This window comes from Periophthalmus magnuspinnatus, chromosome 5 (assembly GCF_009829125.3).
Source record: "Periophthalmus magnuspinnatus isolate fPerMag1 chromosome 5, fPerMag1.2.pri, whole genome shotgun sequence".
Lineage (NCBI taxonomy): Eukaryota > Metazoa > Chordata > Actinopteri > Gobiiformes > Gobiidae > Periophthalmus > Periophthalmus magnuspinnatus.
This window is the reverse complement of record NC_047130.1, coordinates 19,601,874-19,629,617: the sequence shown is the minus strand read 5'-3', so window position 1 is coordinate 19,629,617 and position 27,744 is coordinate 19,601,874. Positions and strand designations below refer to the sequence as shown.

The window sequence follows — 27,744 nt, the reverse complement described above, 5'->3', positions numbered from 1 at the left end:
GCAGAACTCTGATTGTAGGTGGAGTAACCAATATCTAAACCTGGACTGGACCAGCACCAGGACTAAACCAAGGACTAAACTTGGCTATAATCAGGAGAAGACCGGGATAAGTGTGAAGGCATCACTAGAGTTACAGATCCAAGAGCCAGGTCAAGATCAGGAAGTTAGCAGCTCAAACATGGCTAAAGACAATAGCAGAATCACATTTTAGAACATCTGTACAGATCTAACTGCAGGGAGAGCAGTTTTGATGCAGAATAAAAGGGGATATTTCGCGATTTCACTCTACTTGAGTACTATCCTCTGGCAGTAGTTTTAGTCCCACGGTTGTGTTGGCGTACCTGTCCTGTCTCTTGGGTGTGTGGCTCTGCCCGTTGGCCAGGCCGTGCAGGGGCAGGTGGGCACTGGGGGTCTTGGGGAAGGCTGAGGTAGTGTTGGAGCCGGAGGTGCTCAGATCCAGCCCCTCCGCCTGCTTCAGGGTCTCCTCAGAGCTCGGGACACCAGACACCTCCTTCCACAGCTGCTGCAGGTCTGACGGGCACATCGCTGCAAAGAAAACAAAATCAAACTGTATTATTATTTATTATTTCACAGTGAAGACCACTATCTATTTATTGCTGGTTTCAGAATGAGGGTCCAGTCCCTAATAATAATGATGGTTTACCTTTTATATATTTCATGGCAAAGTACAACGTAATTAATAGGAAAAACTGTCTTTTCCCCCATCTGGGACCAGGCCCGCTGGCAGAAATTTGGGGGCCCGGGCAAGAAACCTCATATGGGCCCCCTTCTAATACCAATGAATAGGAAGAGAGTTAAATTCTTCAAACATATGAGGATGGTACGTTTTTGTTGTTACAATAAGGGCTTAGTTACCAATACAGATTGTTTTAAAAGCCTAGAATCTGATGATGATGAGACATATCCCAGTTTTTCATTTTAATTACATCATATTTTACATAAGAAATATCCAAAAGCAGAATCCACAAAAGCTGAAAGTCGAAAGTTGAGATGTTTTAATAATAATAATAATTTCTTACACTAATGCACTTAACAGGCTGAGGCAGACTGAAGGAAGCGAGGTCAATCATTCACACACACACACACACACACACCACATTCATACGAGGGAATGTGGTGAGGTGTCTTGCCTATGGACACAATGACAGAACTTGGTCCAAATGAGAATCGATCAGTCACTCTTCAGGTTGGGGGATCACTGCTCAACATTCATGTGTTTTAGTCCTGATGTAGACTTGGTTTGGTCCCTGATGAAGTCCTGGTTTAGTCCTGATGTAGACTTGGTTTGGTCCCTGATGAAGTCCTGGTTTAGTCCTGATGTAGACTTGGTTTGGTCCCTGATGAAGTCCTGGTTTAGTCCTGATGTAGACTTGGTTTGGTCCCTGATGAAGTCCTGGTTTAGTCCTGATGTAGACTTGGTTTGGTCCCTGTTGAAGTCCTGGTTTAGTCCTGATGTAGACTTGGTTTGGTCCCATTGAAGTTCTGGTTTAGTCCTGACATAGACTTGGTTTGGTCCCATTGCAGTCCTGGTTTAGTCCTGATGTAGACTTGGTTTGGTCCTGATGAAGTCCTGGTTTAGTCCTGATGTAGACTTGGTTTGATCCTGTTGAAGTCCTGGTTTAGTCCTGATGTAGACTTGGTTTGATCCTGTTGAAGTCCTGGTTTAGTCCTGATGTAGACTTGGTTTGGTCCTGTTGAAGTCCTGGTTTAGTCCTGATGTAGACCTGGTTTGATCCTGTTGAAGTCCTGGTTTAGTCCTGGTCTATTTGAGTGTTTTTATGTACTGAACTACATCTTTACAATGTGGTTTTACCAGACGCTGCTCCTTATTGAATATCATATACAGCACATCAGTCGCTAATGTCGTGATGCTATCTGAACCCGAGTACTTTCCACTTCATAAGACCAAGAGCAGATCTGTAAAAGCCATATTGTTTTGAACGCACCAGCAAAGACCAGAATTTGAAGTTGCCTCGTCATGACCTATAAGCAACAGCCAACTTAATCACATTTTTGTTCTTCCTCTGGGTCTCTTGTTTCCTGGCTGCTCTAGTCTCGTCTCACTCCAAACAATATAATCATTTTTCTATTACCCCCCTAATATCTCCAAAACATCGAACATGAACTTGCACAAAATTACACAAAATCCCGTAATTGTAAGAAACTATTTCATTTCAAACCAGGCCTGACTCTGGCATTGCAAAAATCCTTGACACCTTTTCGGGCTTATATTATTATTCCTTCTCCCATTTCAGTGGTCTCCCTGTAACTCCACAGCCAGCCCCCAAAGACCTTCACACACAAGCGCATTCAGAGACCTTCCAACAATCTAAATATTATGTCTGCTTTGTCTGCGTTCCCGAGCCGTCCCGCCAAAATAAAAGTTTTCTCCGAGGAGGGATAAGGTGCTGTGTGCTTACACTGTGCCACATGTGTGTTTATGTTTGTCCATTATCCAAGAAATCCAGACCGTTTTCCGAGCACGCCCAGAACAAGGAGAATGAGAGCAGTGTTTGAGAGATGCTTAGATAAAGGTTTTCCTGCGTATACTTTGACCCGTTTGCAACAATTTATAGAGAAGTAAGAACTCGTAAATATTGTGAGTTTTTTTCTCTGTGGCCACATCTGCCCTGGGACTGGTTAATAAAGGTGTGGTGGTCGTTTTGTGGCGGTGGTCACTCTTAAATTCACTGTATGCAACTTTTTAGCCATAAAATAATAGAGTAAAATATTGGTTGGGTTTGTTACTGTAAGAGGGCTTGCATCTCCACAAACCTGACGTAGATACAGGCCTTCTCCTGCTTGTTTCCATGGAAAAGTTGTTCCTTTGGTTCTAAAATTCAACCCTTTGGCATAAAATTGATCAATCTCCATGGAGACTGTTTCAAAGTATTGTGATATGCCACCTCTAGAAAGTTACATTTAAGAGTCACTAATAAAGTCAAAAAGACAAGGTTTTTCCCAAGCACCGAAACACAGTATACAACATTTATGTGGGTTAAGTGTGTTGCCCAATGACACAATGACGGCATTCATCTGTGGGAGCTGGAATCACACCCACCAACCTGTGAGTCAGCGGATCTGACCACTCAACCAATGATGTTTATGTCAAGAACGGGAAAAAAAACACCAACTCTACCAACTGAGCCACTATCGCCCTGTTTAGAGTAATGGCATAACCCAAAAATAGAAGTCCCAATCCAAACAGTTGACATTGTTTAGTTTCTAACTGCACAATTCGTATGTTTGGTCCCTCTTGAGACACCATAAGTTGTAAATTATAATATTAATTCTCTGTCTAATTACATCAATATTAATCTGCAGTAAAGGACAAACAGTACAGTCGTATTTTCGCTATTTTTTCCCTGTACAAATTGAGAGCTCAGTCTGAACAGCTGTCATTAAATTCAGATTCCTATCATTTATAAAAGCCTCACATTCACCATAGTGTACGCTGCGGAGATGTAAACCATTTTTACAGTATCTTCCAGTATTTGACATAAACCAGTTCAAACAGATAACATTTGAATCATCACAACTTTATTACATTTCCTGTTACAAATCCTGAATCTGTAACCATCTCTGCCAATCATCTTGAGGTAGTTTTGAGCAGTCTGAGTCGAACTGAGTGTCTGTCAATATATGCCTTCTGTATTTCATAAGAGCGATCCGTCTTTGTAAAAATACATGATTTGTAGGATATTTTTTCCAGTTTTTGAGATAAACCAGAGCCATTAAACGTGCTGGTGTGGGTCTCCTCCTGTCTGCTCTTTGTCGGGGCTGTCCAGTGGAACAGTGGAATTCCCCTCAGTCTGAGCTGCTCCTTTGTGACCACTCGATGAGGCGTGAGCTGCAGCATTCCTCTGCCGGCCTCTGTACACACACACACACACACACCCCTACACACACGCATACACACACACACACTAATACTACACCCATGTACTAATACCACATGCACACGTTCACGCACACACGGGTTTACTGGTTCAAAAGGATGCATGAAGACCTGTCACAATCAGTACTATATCGCCTTATCATTGACATACATGACATACATAACAGATGAACTATTGTTTTTTGAGGGTCAGTGTTTATCATGGTACTTTTTCTTTGTGTCAGTGTTGAACTTTGTGTTATTTTTCTGTATCGTGATCAGATTGGAGCTGTAGAGAGTTGAATAAATAATTTCTATGACTCATTAACGTAATATTGCTTCTGGATTATAGTAATTCTTCGTGGGGCTGGACCAGGGCAGCACAGTCCTCTTTAAGTGTGTGCTCTATGGGTCCTCTTTAAATGTGTGCGCTCTGTGGGTCCTGTTTAAATGTGTGTGCTCTATGGGTCCTCTTTAAATGTGTGCGCTCTGTGGGTCCTCTTTAAATGTGTGTGCTCTATGGGTCCTCTTTAAAAGTGTGCGCTCTATGGGTCCTCTTTAAATGTGTGCGCTCTATGGGTCCTCTTTAAATCAGATCCTCTCAGTCTTTAACACAGTTTAAGACTAGACTGAAAACCCACCTCTCCTCCCTGGTATTTAGTACTAGCTACACAGGATATCTTGGTGTTTTATTATTCTTTTCCTAAAAGTGGACAGCATCATTTCCACTGTAGTTTTACTGTAGAAATTCTCCAAATGACAACAAAAAAGTGGATAAAATGAACTCTAAATTAGGCAAGTCCACAAACTGAAGAGCTGACAACAGTAGCATAGTTGGTAGAGTGTTTGTCCACTAATCTGAAGGTTGGTGGTGCGACTCCAGCTCTCGACATAAACATCTTTTGTAGAGCGGTCAAATTTAGTCTCCCACAGGTTGGCGGTGAAATTCCAGCTCTCACAGAAGAATGCTGTCATCGTGCCCTTGGACAAGATACACCTGTGTACACTGGTGTGTGAATGTGTGAGTAGTTCCTTTGAGTACCTTGAAGGTGAAAAGTGCTATAAAAATGTGACCATTTACCACAGTTTGAGAAACACTGCCACAGTATATCGTTTTTTTTGGCCTTGTTATCGTCCAGTTAACTGAAAGGAAGTCCCATGTTACGGATGTGTGCGAGCTCCTAAAGCTGTTCACTGTGTGTGAGCTAATTCTTCACAGCCACACCCACACCAGCGAGGCGGGCGGGGCTGGCAAAAGTCAACATTTATTGTTCTAACGTGCCCCAAATCAAATGCACCGTGCAAGAAGTCGCTCCAAAACCTACCAGGCACATGGGCCAACTGTAAAACAAAGATGTCCTGCGCTCTGGCTAATCTCAAACGCAACACACACGAATGGGACAGCAGGCTCCACACCTGCACCGCGACAGAGCAGGGGGAGCTAAAGACCAGATTTTACCTATTATCCAAATGAGTGCCTTCCACAAAGCCAACAATCACGAGCACTTTTATCTTTTATAGGATGATTAAGTTAACAGGCTTCACATGTGGCGGTGGGCACGGTCTGCTACAGTGTGTGTGGGTGCGGGGGTCGGCCATATTGGACACGACTCTGCTCCTGTTTCTGTTCAAGTGAGTGAGAGGATCAACTTAAGAGGTTAAAGATGAAGTCTGGATTATTTTATACGAGCCTTTTTGGGTTCAGTCCTTTTACTTGTTCATAAATGTAATGTATGCAGTATTGTGACCCCTTTGAACAAAAAAAAATCAAATTTGAACTATATTTTTGTATAAGGCCAATCTCAGCAATATATAAAAAGGAGTTGTGTTTTGTTTCATTCACACATGTTTAACACACAATTAATAATTACAAGTTTGTAGTGTTGTCTTGTTTATCAGCTTTTTCTGCTATTTTAATGTATCTGTAGTGAATGGGATGAGTTTGTCTGGTGTTAGATGCATTATGTGCCTGTACATTTATATTCACTATCTTTACACTAGTGCCGTGCATCGATAAACAGGAAACAGCTGTTGGCTATTTTGATTTAGGAAGTGTGTCAGCTCAACATTTAAGTTGCCATCACTGGAAATACTTAGGTTTAAAAAAGTTCATGTCAGTGTCTGTGTTCTGTCTGCATAGCTCCTCCTTTGTTAGTTTTGATTGTCTTCATATACATGTACCTTGTTGTAGTGACTGAGTGTGTTCTGGTTATACATCTGTTCTTATATAGTATTGTAATGATCTGATATTTTGTGTTTAGTTCACCTTTTGTTTATCTATTGTTTTTAATGTAAATGCTTTTGTATGTGACACTTGGTTGGCATGAAGGTTGTTTTGGTCAGTTACTGGTCTGTTTTGGAGTTGTGACTTTTGTTGTTTGGCTCTTATTTTGGCATGGTTTACGGCCTACAGTAGCCCTTGTGTTTAGAAAATAAACAACCAGTAGAAATTTGGCATGTTTTCTTACACCAGAACACTACAGTATTTACCTTGTTGTAGTGAGTACATGTGCTTTGATGGTATTATTTCATATATATTTACCTTGTTGTAGTGAGTACATGTGCTTTGATGGTATTATTTCATATATATTTACCTTGTTGTAGTGAGTACATGTGCTTTGATGGTATTATTTCATATATATTTACCTTGTTGTAGTGACTGCATGGCGGAGGTGGGCTGCATCGGCACCAGGCCTTGTCTCTGCAGGTTGAGGAGGTGCTGCTGCTGGAGCTGCTGCATCTGGATGAGCTGCTGTTGGAAGGCCAGCTGTTTACTGCCCAGAGGCTGTGCACACAAACACACAAACACACAAACACAGAGGTAAGACGTGAGTGTACACAGGTTAGGATAATGAAGAATCAAATCGTGAATTACAATTTCTATCACCGTATCTGTTTTTACTTTGCACATCACATCACAACCGGAACTAAATCAGGATTAAACAGCAAACTGGGACCAAACAAAAGTGTGAAAACCTTAAAGTATAGCTGTAGAATGCTAGATGGTTGGTAGTTCAATCCCAGCTTGAACTAAATTATACTGGTGTTGTCCCTAAGCAAAGCATCTCCCCCAGATTGTGACTGCTGGTAGTTGGCAGCCACATCTTTACCACACAGCCTCTATTGGTTGGCATGGATTGTCTTTCTGTCATTAAGTTAGCAGTTCAATATTCAATTCTGTTGTGTTCTTGAGCAAGGCATTCGCTTTATGTTTGTCTGAAGGCAGCGTGTGATTGGAGGTGGTCGGAAAGGCCATTTGCACAGATTTGCAGCCATAGTTAGCATTAGCACATTAGTCAGCTTACCACCACCATCTGATTGTGCAGTGGAACAATTTATGAAATGATGTGTACTGTGTTTTTCAAAAAGTTATTTGTGATAGTTGTAAAACATGTTGTCAGTCAGCATTCTGATGATGTAAAGAGGATACTCAGGGAACAGGGAAAGGTTCAGAGGAGAGAGACACAGAAAGCTAACTGTGATAATGTCTATGTGCTGCTGTGATGAACACTGGTCTACGGCCCGAACGGTCTGTAGGTCCCCCTCAGAGAAAGAGAGAAAGAGAGGGAGCAGAGGAAGTAAATAAAAGCATTAAGTTTGGTAAGAGAGACACAAAGGGAAAGAGAGAAAGAGAAAAAAGGAGCTCCATTCACATCCAGAGCCCGTGGAGATGTGGATGGTGGTGACCATGTGACACTTGGGACAAATGTTACTGAAAAAAAAAAATCTTACTATTTCTGTGGGGTTTAACATACAGTTTAAATAGATACATTTTGGATTAAAACAATATAATTTTTTTTTTTTTTTACAAAACATTTCACAAGGAAACACATTTGTCTATTTAAAGGTCTTATAATAGATAAAATTCACCCTTGTGAGCTCAGAAAATGAAATAATAGACCTTTAAAGTGTAATATATTTTATAAAACTGTGTCCACTACATTGATTATTGCAGTATTGTCCCGGCCTCAGATAAGCAGAACAACAAGAGACGACGAGATTCCCAGCCCTACTTTTTACCACTGTTGTTCCAATGAAACATGTTGGTTTGCTGACTTTTTCCTATTGTTCTCACGATAGCAGTAGTAATGTTATGTAATTCAAAATGGAAAGCCTTTACTCCAATCTAAATCTATGCCACTTGTTCTGGTTCACTTCTCCTGGACATTCCCGAAGCCAGTGTCCGCAATAACTGTCTTATCCCAGGCATCTCAACCCGGAGTCTGACCTATTTGTCTGTCTCTGCCCCCATCGTCCTGTGTGTACACCAGCAGTCCTCCAATAGACTATATAGGATGTGTGTGTGTGTCTGTGTGTGTGTCTGTGTGTGTGTGCTGTTTACATTAGGCAGGGCTGAGTGGCTAAAGCTAGCGCAGTAACAGGCTGTCATTGTGATTTATGGGCCCATCACGCAGTGTCTGAGGCTGCCACTCAAGCCTCCGACGGGCCCTCACTTCTGCCCCTGACGACACCCGCCACTTCATTAAGCCCCTGCCAAATCTGTAGCCATGGTCATGGCGACGCGGGCCGGACATGGACACGAGGCGGCCATGGTGACGCGGGCTGGACATGGAGACGAGGTGGCCATTGCGACGCGGGCTGGACATGGAGACGAGGCGACGCGGGGCGGACATGGAGACGAGGCGGCTATGGCGACGTGGGCTGGACATGGAGACGAGGCGACGCGGGCCGGACATGGAGACGAGGCGGCTATGGCGACGCGGGCCGGACATGGAGACGAGGCGGCTAGGGCGGCGCGGGCCGGACATGGAGACATGGCGACGTGGGCCGGACATGGAGACATGGCGACGTGGACCGGACATGGAGACGAGGCGACGTGGGCCGGACATGGAGACGTGGCGAAGTGGGCCGGGCATGGGAATGTGGCGACGTGGACTGGACATATAGAGATGAGGTGACCGGGCTGGACCTGGAGACGAGGCGGCCATGGCGAAATGAGCTGGACATATGGAGACGAAGCGACCGTGGTGACGTTGCTGTACATATAGAGATGAAGTGACCATGGCAACGCAGGCCGGACATGGAGACGAGGCGGCCATGGTGATGTGGGTTGGACAAATAGAGACGAGGAGACCATGGCGACACGGGCCGGACACATGGAGACAAGGCGGCCATAGCGACGTGGACTGGACACATGGAGATGAGGCGACCATGATGATGATGGCCAGACATGAAGATGAGGCAACAATAGCGATGTGGGTTGGACACATGGAGATAACGTAACCATGGTGACCCGGGCCGGACACGTGGAGATGAGGCGACAATGGCGATGTGGACTGGACACATGGAGATGAGGTGATCACGGTGACGAAGGCTGTACATGGAGACCAGTCGATCAATGGCGTCAAGGGCTGGACGCTTGGAGACGAGGCGGCCATGGCAACGAGTCCGAAATATAAGCGAGAGGGCAGAGGTCAAAAGCGCTCATGCACAAATGCTTTCGATTTGTTCTTTTGGTGTTTTTGGAAGTGTTTGAAAGATTATTAAAAGTGTTTCAGATGGAAAAGTGTGTTGTTTTGCAGAAAGCGGTTGAATCTAATGAATCAAGAATAGTGCAAAGATAAATCTGCTCATCAGGACAAAGGCGGGAACAAGACAAGAACAAACCAGGTGGGAAAACTGGAATTGTTTCTAAGTATTCTTCCCATCACTGAACCTCAATGCCGGTGGGGTCAAGAGAAGAGGGTGAGTTGGTCAGGAGTACCTACCTGAAGGAACGTGTGTGTTTTAAGTTCATGGGGGACACTGTTGTACTAGAGTGAAACCCACACAGGGAGAACATGCAAACTCCACACAAACTGACCAGGGTAAGGGACTGTCAAGATCCCAGTCTGTCTGTGTTTTCTGTGCTGTCTTCCTCCGCCCTTCTGGGAGGAGGAAGAGCTGGGAGGAGACTCTGGCACCACCCACTACACACCTGCAGCTGATCAACATTTGAGCCTCCACCTCTGGAGTACAAAAAGACCAAGGATCCTACACATGCTGCCAGATTCTCAGTGTGTATCTCCCATGGTACAGTTTCTGCTTGGCTCAGTTTGTTTCTCGTTTTTCATCAGATCCCGTTTCTTGGTCCCACCTTTTACCTCCACCTCCGACCCAGCGTCCTACAACTGGTTTGTGCACCTCAGCCTCCGACCCAGCTTCCTACTACCCGCTCCTCCAACCAGCATCCAGTCCTCTTGATTGTAATAAACTCTGTTAAGCTTTACTCCGAGTCTGTATCTTTGATCCTCCAGACGTTACGACAGGGACTCGAACTGTTGACTATTTTATGGTAATGGGTCGAAAATCTGTAACCTATTCTATTACTGTATATGTATTTTATTACCTTGAAATCCAAGCTAAAACCCCGGTGCCTCTTCAGCAGAACAAAACAGCATTAGAATAGCTGTCGTGTCTAGCTTTCACTTTGACATGTGTATAACACCGTCAACTCTGTTCCACCAGGTACGACTAAGAACCTCGCTATTGACAAGTGAGACACACGAGACTCCAGCGAAGGGCCTTAGTCATATCAGCTGTTCCGAAAGCCTCTCCGCGGAGCCGCATTTGGTCCCGCGCGCCCATGTTTGTGCGTTGGAGCGTGGACAAATCAAATCCCGCCCCCGATACCCCTCAACCCCTCCCTTCTCCGTGGAGCGACGTGCCACCAATGTTTGCACTTGTCGAAATCTGGCAGGACAACCAACCTGAAATGTAGGACAGATCAGACGAGACGGGGGGAGAGGGGAGAGAGGGAGCAACATGCGTGTCAAAACCCCGCGACTGGTTTGCCTTGGTCATGGATGAGAGGAGAGGGGGATGAAGAGGAGGAGGAGGGAGAGAGAAGAGGGAAGCGTCTAGGGGGGAGGGAAGGAGGCCCACCGGGACGAGGGTATCAGAGAAAAAGAGTGGAAATTTAAGGATGTGTCTCTTCAAGTGGTTATCGCCATCGGGACGAGTGGGAGGGTTTTGACCGCGTGTGAAAAACAAAATAGATGAGGTAAAGCAGTAGACTTTTGCTTAAGTAGTAGAAGTAAGATGAGTGTAATAGTTGGGACAGTAGTGGTAGTAGTAGTAGCATTAATAGTAGTAGCAATCGTAGCCACAATAGTACAAGTGATATATGAATTAGAATGTAGTCCCAATAGTATTCACATTAGTAGTAGTAGGAAGTGATTGTAGTAGTACTAGTAGTAGTAGTAGTAATAGTAGTAGTAGTAGTAATAGTAGTAGTAGTAGTAGTAGTAGTAGTAGAAACAATAGTAGCCACAGCAGTACAAGTGGTAACTTAAAAATACAATCTCAATAGTTTTCACATTAGCAGTAGATATAGCTATGGAGGTGATTGCAGTAATAGTAGTGTTGATAGTAGTAGACGTAGTAGTAGGAGTAGTAGTAGTAGGAGTAGTAGTAGTAGGAGTAGTAGTAGTAGTAGTAGTAGGATATGAGTTAGCTATATGAGTTAGAATGCAGTCTTGATAGTTTTCACAGTAGCAGTTATAGCTATGGAGGTGATTGCAGTTATAGTAGTAGTAGTAGTAGTAGTAGTAGTAGTAGTAGTAGTAGTAGTAGTAGTAGCATAGTTTAGCGCTTAGACGTAGTAATGCCATAAATAGCAGTATGGAATTTGTCTTATTTAAGTATTTTGTGGTATCAAGGGTCAATGCCACAGTAGTAGTAGTAGTAGTAGTAATAATAATAATAATAGGAATAGCAGTATCTATTGAGAGTATTTGCTACTTTGTTAATTGACCCATTCATTTGTATTTGTTCTCTAGTATCTTTCCTTTGTCAGATCTGAGCATTAGTCCTACAGTAGCACATGTGGGATAACATGGATAAACCAGGATCACATCACAAAGAGCGTCTCCATCAATCAAACAGATTAGTGTCACCTCCTCACCACAGGGGGCCCTCTAGCGCACTTGCATCAAAGCGATAGGCTAAATACTATTGCAACAATCAACGACTACAGAATCAGGGCGATGCAAAAGTGGATTATACAGGACGCCCGGCAAAAGAGACGCGTTTGCTTGGCCTGGAATGTTACACAGTGTGGAAATAAATGTACGTAACTCGGCTTTGTGGCGTCACCTGCTTGTCTCCATGGAGATCGATATGAATGATTGAATGCCATACCGTGGAGCATCCCAGGCAATTCCATTTTATACATGTCATCTAATTTAATGCTCTCTAAAATTGTTGAATATATTTTAGTGGTCGTCTGAAAATGTAATTGGTTTGCTAGCACATGTAGCACTTTGTAATAATACTAATTTGTACAAGCAGTAACAGTTGTTGGTATCGGGAGTAGAAACAGTTTTCAGCAGTTTTTTCTTACCTCCTGCATAAAATTGAATGCACGATTTCAATCAAATTTCTCAATGTAATGTAAAGAAATGTTCTACTCTTCCCAGATATGTAAATGTTATAGATTGGACCACTCCACGCGTGAGCACCCTCCAGAGGACCCTTGAGTCGAGGAGTAGACTGTATTGTGGCGAGCGTGGGTGGGACCATAGACTGTGTAAAGGAGTGGACTAAGTGAGTGTGACGTCACCCGTAGCGCTCGGCTCCAGTCAAATGAAGCTCATCGAGGTTAGCGGTTATAGGGGCGAATTTTGGAGCTCCATATTTGGAATTCTGACTGCGAGTATCATAGCAACCAAAGAGCCAATCAGGAGCGAGGCTGTTTGAGGTAGCAACGCTGTCAATCAAACCTGTTGGTAACGCTACTGGGAGTGACCTCAGGGAAAGAAGGTGCCTGATTTGGCTGTTATTGATGTTCATATCTTGATTTACGGACACAAAAGCAGAATAAAAACACCAGGATCGTGTAGAGCGGGTTAATATGAACATTTTAAGACCAAAATAACGAGGATCACCGCAGCAGTTACAAAGAAAAGGGCCACAGATTTTCAATGTAAAACGAATTGGAGCCAGGGAACCAAAAGTGCGCCCATGCTCACTTTCTGTTTGTTTGGAACGCAGTGGCTAGCAGGTTAGCCACGTCCATTGATATATAGAGTGTTTGACTAGGGCGTTACCTCTTTGGGGGGCTGCTTGCCGACCTGCTGCTGCTGCTGTTGTTGTTGTTGTTGTTGTTGTTGTTGTTGTTGATGGGACAGGAGCTGGAGGTGTAACTGTTCCTGCTGCTTCTTATAGTACTCCTGCAACTACACAAAAACAACGGGTTAGACCAGGGATGTATATATGAAGTATGCATGAATATGACCAGTAAGATGGGTTGTCAAAAGTATCGATAATATGATACTAGTCAATACTAAAAGTTGTAGTGTAAGTAGATGCTCATTTGAATACTTTAACTTCACAAATGCACTTCAACTTTACTTCTTATTCCTGCTACACATGACGCATCGGCCTATTGCGTATCATAAACAGGATTATAGTTTGAAATCCTTTTGTTGAAGTCCTTTTGTTCTAAAAAATAACTAAATTGGCATTGAGTTTTTACGTTAAGAGTTGCAAGTTGAGCATACACACAGTACAAATAGTGTGAAAATCGTGGCATGGGGTGTGTTCACTGTCAAAAAAAATGGGGCTCGACTTGAACCAAACTCGGAGCTAAACCTGGACTAAACCAAGAGAAGAACAGGATCAAACCAAGTCTAAAGCAGGACAAAACCGGGCTAATCCAGAGTCACAAAAACAAGCAACAAGCTGCAGTTGGTTAATTATAAAATACTTTGAAGTTGGACTAAACGCCTAAAAGTAAAGCGTGAGGGGGGAGGAGGGGCGGGGTCTGAGGGTATAAGTTACAGAGCGATTGGTCTAACAGGTATCCACATTTCAAACTCCGCCCCTTCAGCCAGATATTTGTAATCGTAAACACCTGGCTATAATAAGTGCAGTCTTTTGTGATGTCACCAACTACTGGAATTTGCAGCAGAGGCGTTTTTGACCAGAAAGATGCAAATATATAACAAAATACTACACTATACTACATTTAAACAGGTTTTGGCAGGACGACACAGAGCTTTAAACCAGGACGAGGGGGCGTTTTTACTCTCACACACCGAGGATACTGTAATGAAGCAGCAACTGGACTGCAGATGGCGCTGTCTACCTTCACCGGTAGAAAGACAGCGCCAAAACTTGTTTAAATCAGCTGACCGGACACATTACAACATCACGTGACCACTATGAGGCGCTAGTGAGCGGTTTAAACTGTCAGATATGAAAACAAACTAAACCACAGTCTGAAAAATAAACGGATTTAGCGTTTAGTTCCCCTTTAATACAACTTATGATAACGTCTCTCCCGATTCGCCGCATGCATATTTATAATTTACGAGTCCCATTTAATGAACAACAAATTAAACGTGTAGAATTTGATATTCCGTGCGCTCCGTGGCTGTAGATCTGCCTCTCTCTCTCACACATGTGCAGCGATGGAGTCTCCAGTGGCCAGTCGGGCTCCTGTTTGTTTGACTTAGTAATTATTCATTTACTCAAGAAGCACATTAAGATTATGATCTGAGGAGATTGGAGAGAACAGAGGAGGAAGTCTGTGTGTGTGTGTGTGTGTGTGTGGGTGTGTGTGTGTGTGTGTGTGTGTGTGGTCAACACTTTAAACAGCCAACGGGCCTTTTAGCAGCAAAACAAAAACATACAACTTGAGTCTAAACAGAAACATAAATAGAGACGATTGAAAAATACTATGTTAACAATGCACTTTCTATGGTTTAAGGCAGTACTCAATTCTGAAGTAAAAGTACAGATATCAGGGGAAAAATACTGGTAAGTAAAAGTGTTGGAGTACCTGTTTAAAAATGTACTTAAAGAGTAAAAAGTAAAAGTATTTCACGCAGATTTTGAGGTCACATAAAGCTTCAAATGTAGTGATTTTATTCGTCTGTTTTTGTTCAAATTATGAAAAAACTCGGCCTTTTCAGCAGCTCTCAAACTACAACCAAACATACTTTGCTTTTTAAAAATGTAGTGGCGTAGAAAGTACTGATACCTGCTCTTAAATGTAGTGAAAAGTAACAAGTATCCAGTTTAAAACCCACTTAAGTAAAGCACAGATACCTAATATTTGTACTTAAATAACAGTACTTTACTACTACTTCTGTTCTATTAATTGAAATCAGTGTAGTCATTTGGAAGCAGTTGCATAGCGATTTCATGGGTCATAATACCAGATGCCCTTCCAGTATGTATACGGACCTCACACGGAGATTTGAACCTGTGAATCTACATTCGGCGGGCATACACTTTACCCGCCGCTACTTACTCAAACGCTACGACAATTTCCGCCATATAAAATCCATAAGCGGCGATTTCTTTCACTTTGCCGGACTCTCTGCCGTTCCTTCCTGCACAAATGATTGATTTTAAAACCTTTCTCTTGCTCTGTCTACTCCTCCATCTGCCTTCTCTTTTATAGCTCCTTAGGCGGGGCGCTAAACCACTCTTTTCCGCGTCACTTCTCCTCATCACAGCCAAATGCATATGCAAGCAGACACGCGCGCGCACACTTAGCCAATAATTACCTCATAATTAAGGTTTTTTGTAATGATTTGATTCAGTGGCTATGTGCATTAAGAGTTAGCGAATCCACTCACCTCTCGAGCCCATTAATGCGACCTTGACTACGCTATGGCGGAAAAGAAGAGGCTAGCGTGCGGAAAGGTTAGCGGCAACTTAAAAAAGGCATTTGGCGTGAACGCGAGGACCGTGCGCGGCTTTCTTTCTTACGCGCGGGGCCTTGGGGATGTGGATTGTAATGCTCGGCTGAGTGATATTTTGCAGTGGTCTTGGTTAAATTGTGTGTGTGCTTGTGGATAAAAGTGGCTGATAAGCAGATACGGCGCAGAGGAGAGAGTCCATGCACGCCTTAATTAAGTGGGAGAGCTGCGTTAACGTCGGTGGGTTTAATAGCAATAGAAATAGAGGAAAGAGAGATAGAGGATGGAGGAGAGAGGGTGCGTTATCGTCCTCCATTTTGCTCATTGGAAAAGGGAGTCTTATGAGTATCTTGGTACGTGCAGATGTTTACGCTGCAAAAGTTTGAACGCGCCATATTATTCAGGTTTTAAAAAAATACTTTCTACATTTTATAAACATACAGATGACGTCATGTATGAAGTAATGTTTATGGAATTATGGAGCAAAAGTAAAAGGTAAATAACTTGACTAAATATTTTTTCATGTTTTATATTCAAATCCTCAAAGTGTCCTGCTCAAGGACACAATTACAGTCTCCACCTGAAGGAGCTGAATATAAATGGCCAAACTTTGAATCAGATGATGAACTCAACCAACTGAGCTCATGTACCACTACTACAAGTATGGCAACTACAACTACTACTACTACTATTACTATTACAACTACAACTACTACTGCTATTATTACAACTGCTACAATAGCTACAACAACTAGTACTACTGCTACTACAACTGCAACAAGTGCTACTAAAGCTATTACAACTACAACTACTACTGCTATTACTACAACTACTACTACTACTACTGCTATTACTACAACTACTACAACAACTACAACTACTACTGCTATTACTACAACAACTACAACTACTACTGCTATTACTACAACAACTACTACTACTACTACTATTACCACTACTACCACAACTACAACAAGTACTACTACTGCAAATACAACTACTATCACTACTGCCGCTACTATTACTATTACTACTGCTACTACAACTTCTACTACCACGGGGCGACAGTGGCTCACTGGCCTAAAGGTCAGAAGTCAAGTCCCGGTGTGTGCGTGAGTGATTGGTGGTGGTCTGAGGGGCCGATGGCGCAGATTGGCAGCCTCGCTTCTGTCATTCTACCCCAGGGCAGCTGTGGCTACAATAGTAGCTTATTATCACCAAGTGTGTAAATGAATAGTATAGTGTAGCGCTTTGATAAGCCTGTAAAGAGCATTACAAGTGTAAGCCATCATTATTATTACTACTGCTAGTACAACAACTACAACAACAACTACTATTACTACTACAACACCTACTACTACCGCAATTAAAACTACAACAACTACCACCACTACCGCAATTGCTACAACTCCTCCTCCTCCTCCTCCTCTAAAGTCCTTGGTCGCAGAAGTCACCAGAGTAATCTGTTTTGTATTTGCTGATACAAAAAGAGTCCATTTCATAAACAAGTCTCTGGATTGTGAGGCTCTTGACATTGACACGAGCCTCTGAATAAATAAAGCATCTGTTCTGTTGGTGAATGGGTTTGGATATCAGCGCGTTACAAGTACACACAAACCTCACTCAGATCAAGTCCTGTTTCGACCTTGTGTTTTTGTTTACTCACACGTCTCAACAGCGTCTTCCTCCTCTTTGCCATCCATACAAGCTCCTATTAGAGGTACTTTTACTTGTGTATGCCTGAGTTCAAAGTTCAAATCCATGGAATATTTGACACACACGCATGTTGTGTTTACGGTTGGCATAGTAACCTCTCGGCATTACCTAATGGCACAGTCAGACACAATGCTTTGAGCGCGTCTGATTCACCGCCCTGTGTTTTTTGAAAAAACGTGTTTTCTTAGCAACGATGCCAAAAGACGAGCCGCTCCAGACGACAGAGCAGGAGCCGCGTGCGATTGTGTTCAAAGAGAATCAATGAGCTCCATCACGCCCAGTGTGTCAACAGCACTTAAACAGGCGCTCACAGGCAGCAGGGAGGAGAGAGGGAGGAGAGGGGGGAGAGGAGAGGAGAGGGGGGAGAGGAGAGAGGAGAGGAGAGAGGAGGGGGAGGAGAGGAGAGACGGAGAGAGGAGAGGGGGAGGAGAGAGGAGAGAGGGAGAGAGGAGAGCAGAGACGGAGAGAGGGAGGAGAGGGGAGAGGAGAGAGGGAGGAGAGAGGGAGGAGAGGGGAGAGGAGAGAGGGGGAGGAGAGAGGAGAGGAGAGAGGGAGAGAGGAGAGCAGAGACAGAGAGAGGGAGGAGAGGGAGAGAGGAAGAAGAGAAGGAGAGAGGGAGGAGAGAGGGAGAGGAGAAGAGGAGAGAGGGAGAGAGGGAGGAGAGAGGGAGAGAGGGAGGAGAGAGGGAGAGAGGGAGGAGAGGAGAGAGGGAGAGAGGGAGGAGAGGAGAGAGGGAGGAGAGGAGAGGAGAGAGGGGGAGGAGAGGGCGGGGAGGCGAGAGGGAGGAGCGGAGAGGAGAGAGGGGGCGGAGAGGGGGGAGAGGGGGGAGGAGAGACGGAGAGGGGGAGGAGAGGGGAGGGGAGAGGAGAGAGGGAGAGAGGGAGGAGAGAGGAGAGGAGAGACGGAGAGGGGGAGGAGAGAGAGGAGAGAGAGAGGAGAGAGGGAGAGAGAGGAGAGGGAGGAGAGACGGAGAGCGGGAGGAGAGAGGAGAGTGAGGAGAGACGGAGAGAGGGAGGAGAGACGGGGAGATGGAGGAGAGGGAGAGGAGAGGGAGGAGAGGAGAGAGGGAGGAGAGACAGAGAGATGGAGAGAGGGGGGAGAGAGGCAAGAGAGAGGAGAGGGAGGAAAGAGGAGAGGGAGGTGAGAGGAAGGAGAGAGGGAAGGAAGCCAAAAAGCAGAGAGGTAGAAACTGCTTGTTCTGGTGGTTAACTTCATTTAGAAGCAATTAGTTCTATCCAAATGTTTCTCCTCTTTTTGAGTTAGTCCTTGTTTAGATCTTCTGTAGACGGGTGTAGTCTCATTTTAGACCTGGTGTAGTCTCATTTTAGACCTGGTGTAGTCTCATTTTAGACCTGGTGTAGTCTCATTTTAGACCTGGTGTAGTCTCATTTTAGACCTGGTGTAGTCTCATTTTAGACCTGGTGTAGTCTCATTTTAGACCTGGTGTAGTCTCATTTTAGACCTGGTGTAGTCTCATTTTAGACCTGGTGTAGTCTCATTTTAGACCACTAGAATCATTTGGATGAATTGCCAATCTCGACTGAACTAAAGGTAAAAAGTAGCTGTTAACTTGAAAACTACCTCTTCATGACATCACAAAGTGGAACAGAGCATTTTGAGTTTTGGAGATGTTACAGATTAATAAAGCAGGATTACTCAAACGTGTGTGAATGAAACAAAACACAACTCTGGTTATGTTTTTGAGGAGCTAACACCATTACAGTCCAGTTTAAAGCTCAGAAGAGTCACTTTTGTGTAATACAGGACCTTTAAATGTTTGACTCTAGACCAGGGATAGAAGTTTGCATCCAAAAAAACAAATTCTTGTCAGGTTAAGTAAGCTAAAGTGTTCTATTGTGCGTGTTATCACCAAAATAACACACTCCGCATAGAGCACAGGTGTGGTGGGCGTGGTCAGAACACAGGTGTGGTAAAAGGTAGGCGGAGTCATGATACAGGTGTGATAGTGGGTGGAGACATAGAGCAGGTGTGATTATGGGTGGGCTCAACGTACAGGTGTGGCTAAAGTGGGCGGAGTTACCTGTTGTAGCATTAAAGCCTGCTGCTGCTGGAGGAGCGCCTGGAGCTGAGGGGGGGACAGAATCTGCTGCATCTGCTGAGGAGTGATCATCTGAGGACTCATCATCGCCATGGAGACGGGCACCTGCACATAGGAAATACACGTCATATTACTACTATTACTACTTTACTATTACTACACTTCATAGCATTGAAAGTATAGGGGAAAATGCCAAATATGCTCCTGTTAGGGTTGGGTAGTTCGAGATGGTTTAGTGCAGAGGAGGGATAATGGATATAATGAGTAGAGGGAAGCCTATAGATGAAGAGGAGAAGGTCAGATGGAGCAGAGGATGAAGAGGAGAGGGTCAGGTGGAGCAGAGGATGAAGAGGAGAGGGTCAGGTGGAGCAGAGGATGGGTCACATGGAGAAGATGGAGAGAAGAGGGTCAGATGGAGCAGAGGATGAAGAGGAGAGGGTCACGTGGAGCAGAGAGGGTCAGATGGAGCAAAGGATGGGTCAGATGGAGCAAACGATAGGGGTCAGATGGAGCAGAGAGGGTCAGATGGAGCAGAGGATGGGTCAGATGGAGCAGAAGATACAGAGGAGAGGGTCAAATGGAGCAAATGATGAGTCAGATGGAGCAGAGGATGAAGAGGAGAAGGTCAGATGGAGTAGAAGATACAGAGGAGAGGGTCAGATGGAGCAGAGGATGAAGAAAAGAGGGTCAGATGGAGCAGAGGATGCAGAGGAGAGGGTCAGATGGAGCAGAGAATGCAGAGGAGAAGGTCAGATGGAGAAGAGGATGAAGAGGAGAGGGAGCAGAACTTCACATTTCATTCCATTACATTGTCATTCGTTTGAGCAGAGAAGCCTGACAAAACAAGACAAACCACTCAGTTCTTTTCATTATTGACACAAAACAATTTACACCGTTTGATGATAAAACGTCACATTCTGAATCTTATCTCCACACACAAACACTCCATTAGGTCCGCCCGTGTTCCCCTGTCTACACCGTCGCGCCCGGCTAAGAACAAGCTAACAACAACGCGCCTATCAGATGAGATGCGCGGCGATACTGGGCCGTAGCACGAACGCCGCGGAAGCTCCAAATCTGATTACAAACAGAACAAGACAACACTAAACACATGAACAGCCAAATCACATCTGCTAATGTGCAAATAAATACTCGCGGCATGAAGCAGAGAGCGCAGACGGGCCACGCACACACGCTTTTGCATTTGTTAAGTAAATAAGTGAAAAAAAGGGGAGATGCGCTGGGAGATATTCTCATTATGCATACTGCTACTTCTGCTCGGGCTAGACAAAAAGAACATGATTTCTATAAATGATAACCAGAGAACAAATCGATATGAAATCCAGCTTTCAAACGAGCAGCTGTGCCGAAAAACTGAAGATACTATTGATGATTTGTGTTGAAAATGAGATTATATTGTACAAATTTTGTGTTTAAAGGGGCCATGTTATGCTATTTTCTGATCTGTTTATAATGTTGTTTCCTCTTCAAAAACAAACCTGGAGTTGTGTTTTGTTTCATTCACATGTCTAACACACAAATTCTGCGTATTTAAGCTGCGTTCTTCTCTCAAGCTGAAAACACTCTGTTCCACCTTGTGATGTCATGTGGTGATACAGGAAGTCACTGTGGTTTTAAACTCCGTACACCTTCACTAGAATGATTCAGATGATTTCAACCCTGGAATTGCCCATGTCTACTGAACAAAAACATAAAATGAGCTGTTAACAAAAAAAAACTCTGTCAATTTTGCATAATATAGGACATTTACTGTGTTTTTCTCAGTGAAAGTGAAGTCAATGCTTGGATACTACATTTTGGTAAATGTGTTAACACTGTTGATATGACTTGATGCTAAATGAAAGCTACTTAAAAATGAAACAAACATTTGGGGTTGTTTTTAATCTTACCTTAGAACATGTTGCAGTCTGTATCCACAATGGACCCACACTTAAGGAGGACTAAACTAAAAGCAAACTACGACTAAATCAGGTCTAAACAATGACTAAACTGTACACAGGTGGAAAAGTGCAAACGGTGCTAAGCTAACATGGGGTAAACCCGCACTAGACAGCTCCACGACTAAACTTTGAGAAAATTGTACTACACAACAATGAAATGATGATTAAACCAGTAATAAAACTATCTGTACTATTCCCTAACTCAGCACTTTGTCGTGTGAAGTAAATGACGTAGTTTTGACTTGCACCGACCCAGAGCGCAGTGCACAGGCATCTCTATCAATACAATATACATGTGTGTTAGCATGTGTGTCTGCGTGAGCATGTGTGTTAACATGAATGTATGTTAGCATGTGTGTTTCTCTATACATTAAGCGTGTGTGTTAGCATGTGTGTCTGCATGAGCATGTGTGTGTTAGCATGTGTGTCTCTCTATACAATATGTGTGTGTGTCTGCGTGCGTGTTGGCAGATGTGTGTTTGTCTCCTTATACCATAATCGTGTGTGTATCGTATGTCTCTATACAATAAGCAAGTGTTAGCATTGTGTCTGCAAGTGTGTTAGCATGTGCATGTTAACTTGCGTGTCTGTGCGTGTGTGTGTGTTAGCTTGTGTTTCTGCATCTGTGTTAGAGTGTGTGTCTCTACACAATAATCGTCTCTGTTAGCTTGTGTGTCTGCGGGTGTGTGTTAGCATGTGTGCGTTAACTTGTGTGTTTGCGCATGTGTCGTGTGTGTTAGCATGCATGTGTGTTAGCATGAGTGTGTTAGCTTGTGTATCTGCATGTTAGCGTGTGTGTCTCCCTATACAATAATTGTGTGTGTTAGCTTATGTGTGTTAGCTTGTGTGTCTGCGTGAGTGTGTTAGCATGTGTGTTAGCTTATGTGTTAGCTTGTGTGTCTGCATGTATGTTAATGTGTGCGTGTCCCTATACAATAATCATGTGTGTTAGCGTGTGTGTTAGCATGTGTGTCTGTTAGCATGTGTGTGTCTGCGTGTGCATTAGCATGTGCGTCATTCTATACAATAATCATGTGTTAGCATGTGTGTGCTAGCATGTGTGTGTGTTAGCTTGTGTATCTGCATGTGTGCGTGTTAGCCTGGCGTGGTGCCAGCTTGCCCCTGCCGCCGGGCCCTGTCACTCCGCTCCGCCAAATGAAACGCTGTAATTAATTGCTCGTGCGCATCCCCATTCTTCCCGCCTGACAACGCGTACATTCTATTTTATACACAGCGCCATTGACATTTCCAAGTCGCGGGCCCCAATAATTACTAGCGTCGTGCACCTTTTTGCGTGTTGGCTGACTGGCTGACACAAGACGCCACTTCGCCTTCTTCCTTTCCGCGTTTCTCTTCGTACTGTAACCCCCAGAGCTGAATGCGGTTCGAGTTTGGAGTTTGACGTCGCTAATTGGCCCTATAATCTAATATCACAAAGCGCAGTGATTACGGGCCACGCGTCTGTATCGCCATACGACACTCGGTAGATGGGGGGCGCGGGAACAAAACAAAAACCTCGCCATTAGCGGTTTGACGGGCCGGGACAAAAGCGTCCTCACAATACGGAATTATATTTTCATCTGGCTTTGTCTCACGTCCTGAATGATTTTTCTAGCCCTTTCATTGGAGTGTGAATAGGCAGAGGTCTGAAAAGCCGGGCGATCTGAAGTCACCCATTTATTAAAAGCATTTAATTTTGTCTCCTTTTTACGTTGCATGTTAATTTAAAAGCGCGTGATGTGTGTTAGATTAGAGTGGAAGGTGAGGCGTAAGGGGGGCCGGCAGAACACTAGGCAATTATGTTAGTCAAGTATGGAGATGTGCGTATGAAGAGGTATACAGGAAGTCAGCCCTGCAGGCAAGGTCGCAGCCACAAGAGCAGCTAGCTCATTACAAACGCGGTAATTAACTTTTCTTGGATCATTTCAATGTTCTGGAGTATGTCTATAGGATTGCAAAGCTCAAATGTGTAAAAATATAGTTTATGTGTTGAGAGATGGAGAGATGGAGATGGAGGGATAGAGAGATAAAGAAAAAGAGAGAGAGAGAAGAGAGAGAGTAGGAGATGAGTAGCTACGTAAATGAACTTTTCTTGGATGATTTCAACGTTCTCGAGTATGTCTAGGATTGCAAAGCTGAAAATGTGTAAAAATATAGTTTATAATGTGTAAAAATATAGTTTATGTGTTGAGAGATGGAGAGATGGAGATGGAGGGAGTGAGAGGGACAGAATAAAAGAGAGAAGAGAGGGAGAAGAGAGAAGGTAGGAGAGTAGTAGCTAACTTGACTTTTCTTGGATAATTTCGATGTTCTGGAGTATGTCTATAGGATTGCAAAGCTCAAAATGTGCAAAAATATAGTTTATGTGTTGAGAGAGAGAAGAGAGAGAGATGGAGGGATAGAGAGAAAGAAAAAGAGAGAGAGAGAAGAGAGAGAGTAGGAGATGAGTAGCTACGTAAATGAACTTTTCTTGGATGATTTCAACGTTCTCGAGTATGTCTAGGATTGCAAAGCTGAAAATGTGTAAAAATATAGTTTATAATGTGTAAAAATATAGTTTATGTGTTGAGAGATGGAGAGATGGAGATGGAGGGAGTGAGAGGGACAGAATAAGAGAGAGAAGAGAGGGAGAAGAGAGAAGGTAGGAGAGGAGTAGCTAACTTAACTTTTCTTGGATAATTTCGAAGTTCTGGAGTATGTCTATAGGATTGCAAAGCTCAAAATGTGCAAAAATATAGTTTATGTGTTGAGAGAGAGAAGAGAGAGAGATGGAGGGATAGAGAGATAAAGAAAAAGAGAGAGAGAGAGAGAAGAGAGAGAGTAGGAGATGAGTAGCTACGTAAATGAACTTTTCTTGGATGATTTCAACGTTCTCGAGTATGTCTAGGATTGCAAAGCTGAAAATGTGTAAAAATATAGTTGTGTTAAGTGTCGAGAGAAAAAAGAGAGAGATGCAGGGAGCGAGAGACAGGAAAAGAGAGAGAGAGGAGAGGGAGAGGAGTAGCTAAATGTACTTTTGTTGGATAAATTTGATGTTCTGGAGTATCTCTATAGGATTACAAAGCTCAAAATGTGTAAAAATATAGGTTACGTGTTGAGAGAGAGAAAAGAGAGGGAGATGGAGGGATAGAGAGAGAAAGAAAGAGAGGAGTAGCTAAATTAGCTTTACTTGGATAATTACAGCATTCTGGAGTATGTCTATGGGATTACAAAGCTCAAAACGTGTAAAAATATAGTTTATAATGTGTAAAAATATAGTTTATGTGTTGAGAGAGAGATGGAGGGAGTGAGAGGGACGGAATAAGAGAGAGAAGAGAGGGAGAAGAGAGAAGGTAGGCGAGGAGTAGCTAACTTAACTTTTCTTGGATAATTTTGATGTTCTGGAGTATGTCTATAGGATTGCAAAGCTCAAATGTGTAAAAATATAGTTTATGTGTTGAGAGAGAGAGAAGAGAGAGGGAGATGTAGGGATAAAGAGAGAGAGAGAGATGAGAGCAAGAAGAGAGGGAGAAGGAGGGAGATGAGTGGCTACATGAACCTTCCTTAGTATATCTATAGGACTGCAAAGCTCATAATGTGTAAATATATAGTTTATGTGTTTGAATAAGCTCAAAACGCTCTGTTCCACCTTGTGATGTCATGCAGTGGTGGTTTTCAACTACATTTTACCTTTAGTTCAGTAGTGAGTGCAATACCAAGGCTGAAATAATCCTAATGCTTCTAAAAGTGAAGGTGTGTGGAGTTTAAAAACACAGTGGAGCACTTCCTGTATCACCACATGACATCACAAGGTGGAACAGAGTGTTTTCTGTTTGAGAGAAGAATTCCTCTGCTTAAATATGCAGGTTTGTGTGTTAAACATGTGTGAATAAAACAAAACACAACTCCAGGTCTGTTTGTGATGAGAAAACAACATTATAACAGATCAGAAAACAGCGTAAAATGAGCCCTTAAAGTTTACTTCCTGTTCAACATTCTGTTCCCATTCCAGATTAGAAAAAAACAAAACAAATATATGAGTTAACAAATCTATAGCTTACCTAACGCAAACACATCTGAACTGAAAAACCACTAAAATCTGCGGGTAATTATTCCGAATTCATTTAAAGTCAAATATTGCGTTATTTCAGTGGAGAGAAGAGAGGAGGAGAGAGGAAAGAGTGGAACAGCGCTCATACAGAAAGGAGTGGTAATTATGGGACGGCTGTTTGAAGAGGGACTTTAACTGATTAACAAAGAGAACGCCGTGAAAGACAGAGGATCCCAAAGGAGGGAGAGGAGGAGAGGAAGAGAATGAGAGAGAGAGAGAAGAGGAGGAGGAGAGAGAGAGAGAGAGAGAGAGAGAGAAAGATGAAGCGTGCATTTCAATGAGCTTCGGAACCTCCTCAGCCCCTGATGACTGCCCATTGTAATGAACAGGGAGAAGGGAAGCCCCACTCTCCATTTGAGATGAAGGCGGAGGATAGATGAGAGGAGGAGGAGGAGGAGGAGGGAGGGAGGGAGAGTGAAAGGAGGGGAGGAGGGGGCACGGACCACTCGGCGTCAAGTTAACTGTTCAGAAATTCAACAGAACGCGTTTAAAACAACTCGCGATAATGAAGCTACTTGCACTAGTGTCGTTCTGCCTCTACTGTTTATTTTGTTTTATATACACACCGTATTTTCTGGATTATAAATTGCACTTTTTTTTACAGTTTGGCCCAGGGTGCGACTTATACTCAGATGCGATTTATACGTGAAATATATGTTGTTTTTCTTCATTATTATGCATTTTTTGACTGGTGCGACTTATACTCCAGTGCGACTTATACTCCAGAAAAATACGGTAGTCAAAGTTTTTTTGTTTTTTTTTACCTAGTTTCATGCATAACGTTATTTTTATTTGATCATCTTCTTCATCTTCATCATTAAATTGCACCATGACGCCAAAGTAAGTTCCTAGTCTGTGAATTGTGTTAGCTTGATTAGCATCAGCGATAAAACTTCGTCTGTTTCTATCGAGTTCAAAATATCACGTTCATAAATTGTGTTTTCATAATCGTAAAACCATTTCAAAGCTTCTTAAACTTTGAAACTACTTTAAATCAGACGTATTGCGCTTGCGTCCGCGCTGTACTTATAATCTACGACACCCGTGGATCGTTGTGTTATAATTTGCACATTTTAAATCGCAATATTCATCTAAACCGACTTAATAAAAGAAACAAGCTTGCCGACTTCCACGTTTGAAAACTAAAAAGCGGTGCTCAGTAGGAGGTGACGTCGCCGTAAACGTCATCACAACAAAGAGCCGTGCAGCTGTCGGCGCCCCCTATGGACAGCTGCAGATCACACGAGCGGGTAGTGGATGGAACGGTAAACAGTAATATTGTTTATCATAATAAAATGGGTCGACAGTATAGTAGTATAGTTCAGGGACGTTTTTGTATAATCGTGAGAATCGCCAATAAACATCGTCTCCATTACATCACCAGAATGTGCGGAACAAAGAACAAAACTATAACAGCTGTTTAAATATGTAACTTATTCATAATATTAAAATTATAATTACTCTTATCAATAACATTTTCAAACTGTCAGCAACTTTAATAACTATCCGGACATAATCGTTAATCGCAATTATTTCCACAATGATAATCGCAACATAAAATTTCAATATCATCCCATGTCTACTAGCGAGCAACGGATTTATTTATTTATTTTTTTAATTTATTTATGTATTTACGTATTTATGTATTTATTTATTTATTTATTTTATTTTATTTTATTTTATTTTATTTTATTTTATTTATTTATTTATTTATTTTTACCTATGATGACTCCCAAATCCTATGTGTACCACCCAGAAAATAAACGATTAAAAACTGCGCGAACATGCACGAACGAATCGCTCCAAATACAACTTCGGGTGAGTAAACGGTGAAGGGAAATGGTTAAAAGCTCGGAAAAAAAGTAAATTTTACAGAAAAGGTTTGCTTTAAAACACTACATAAATACGACACTCGCACTGCTCTTACTTTTTCTCTTACGTAATCTTCAGACGATCACGCAACGTTTGTGAAATGTACAAAAAATCTACAGTTTCTTTCCAAGTAAACTAAAAGACTTGGGGAAAAGAAAGCACTCTGTAATGTGACTCTAAACAGCGTCTGGTTCTACTGGGACGCGCAAGAGCAACACATAATTGAAAAAATGACAGTGAGTGGGCCGTCGCTGACCCCCCCGGACCCCCCCCGGACCCCCCACCCCCCCCTTCAGTGGCCCCATCAAACCCCAGTGCTGTTTATCCCTGTCACTGTCCATTACCACCTCCGAGCCGCTTGTCACATTCGCAAACAGTAGAGCGGTCACATTAGGAGCGGCGGAATATCCGTTGTAGTCTACGGGCTTTGGAATGATGGATTATTAAAACCGTTGCCGTAGCGATTAGCAGTTTTAGAACGAAATATGTCGTCG

At 43.1% G+C, this 27,744-nt stretch overlaps 1 protein-coding gene across 2 annotated transcripts in view; it reads right to left on the bottom strand.

Moving 5' to 3' along the window:
• The window catches only part of foxp4 (forkhead box P4), a 189,302-nt gene that overhangs the window by 30,953 nt on the left and 130,605 nt on the right, over window positions 1-27,744 (bottom strand). For both annotated transcript variants that reach the window (XM_033966672.2, XM_055222185.1), the window contains exons 4-7: window positions 19,310-19,432; window positions 12,949-13,077; window positions 6,545-6,683; window positions 342-546 (exon numbers count right to left, since the gene is read on the bottom strand). In XM_033966672.2, coding sequence (XP_033822563.1) covers window positions 342-546; window positions 6,545-6,683; window positions 12,949-13,077; window positions 19,310-19,432 — 596 coding nt within the window. The remainder of the gene's footprint in view (window positions 1-341; window positions 547-6,544; window positions 6,684-12,948; window positions 13,078-19,309; window positions 19,433-27,744) is intronic.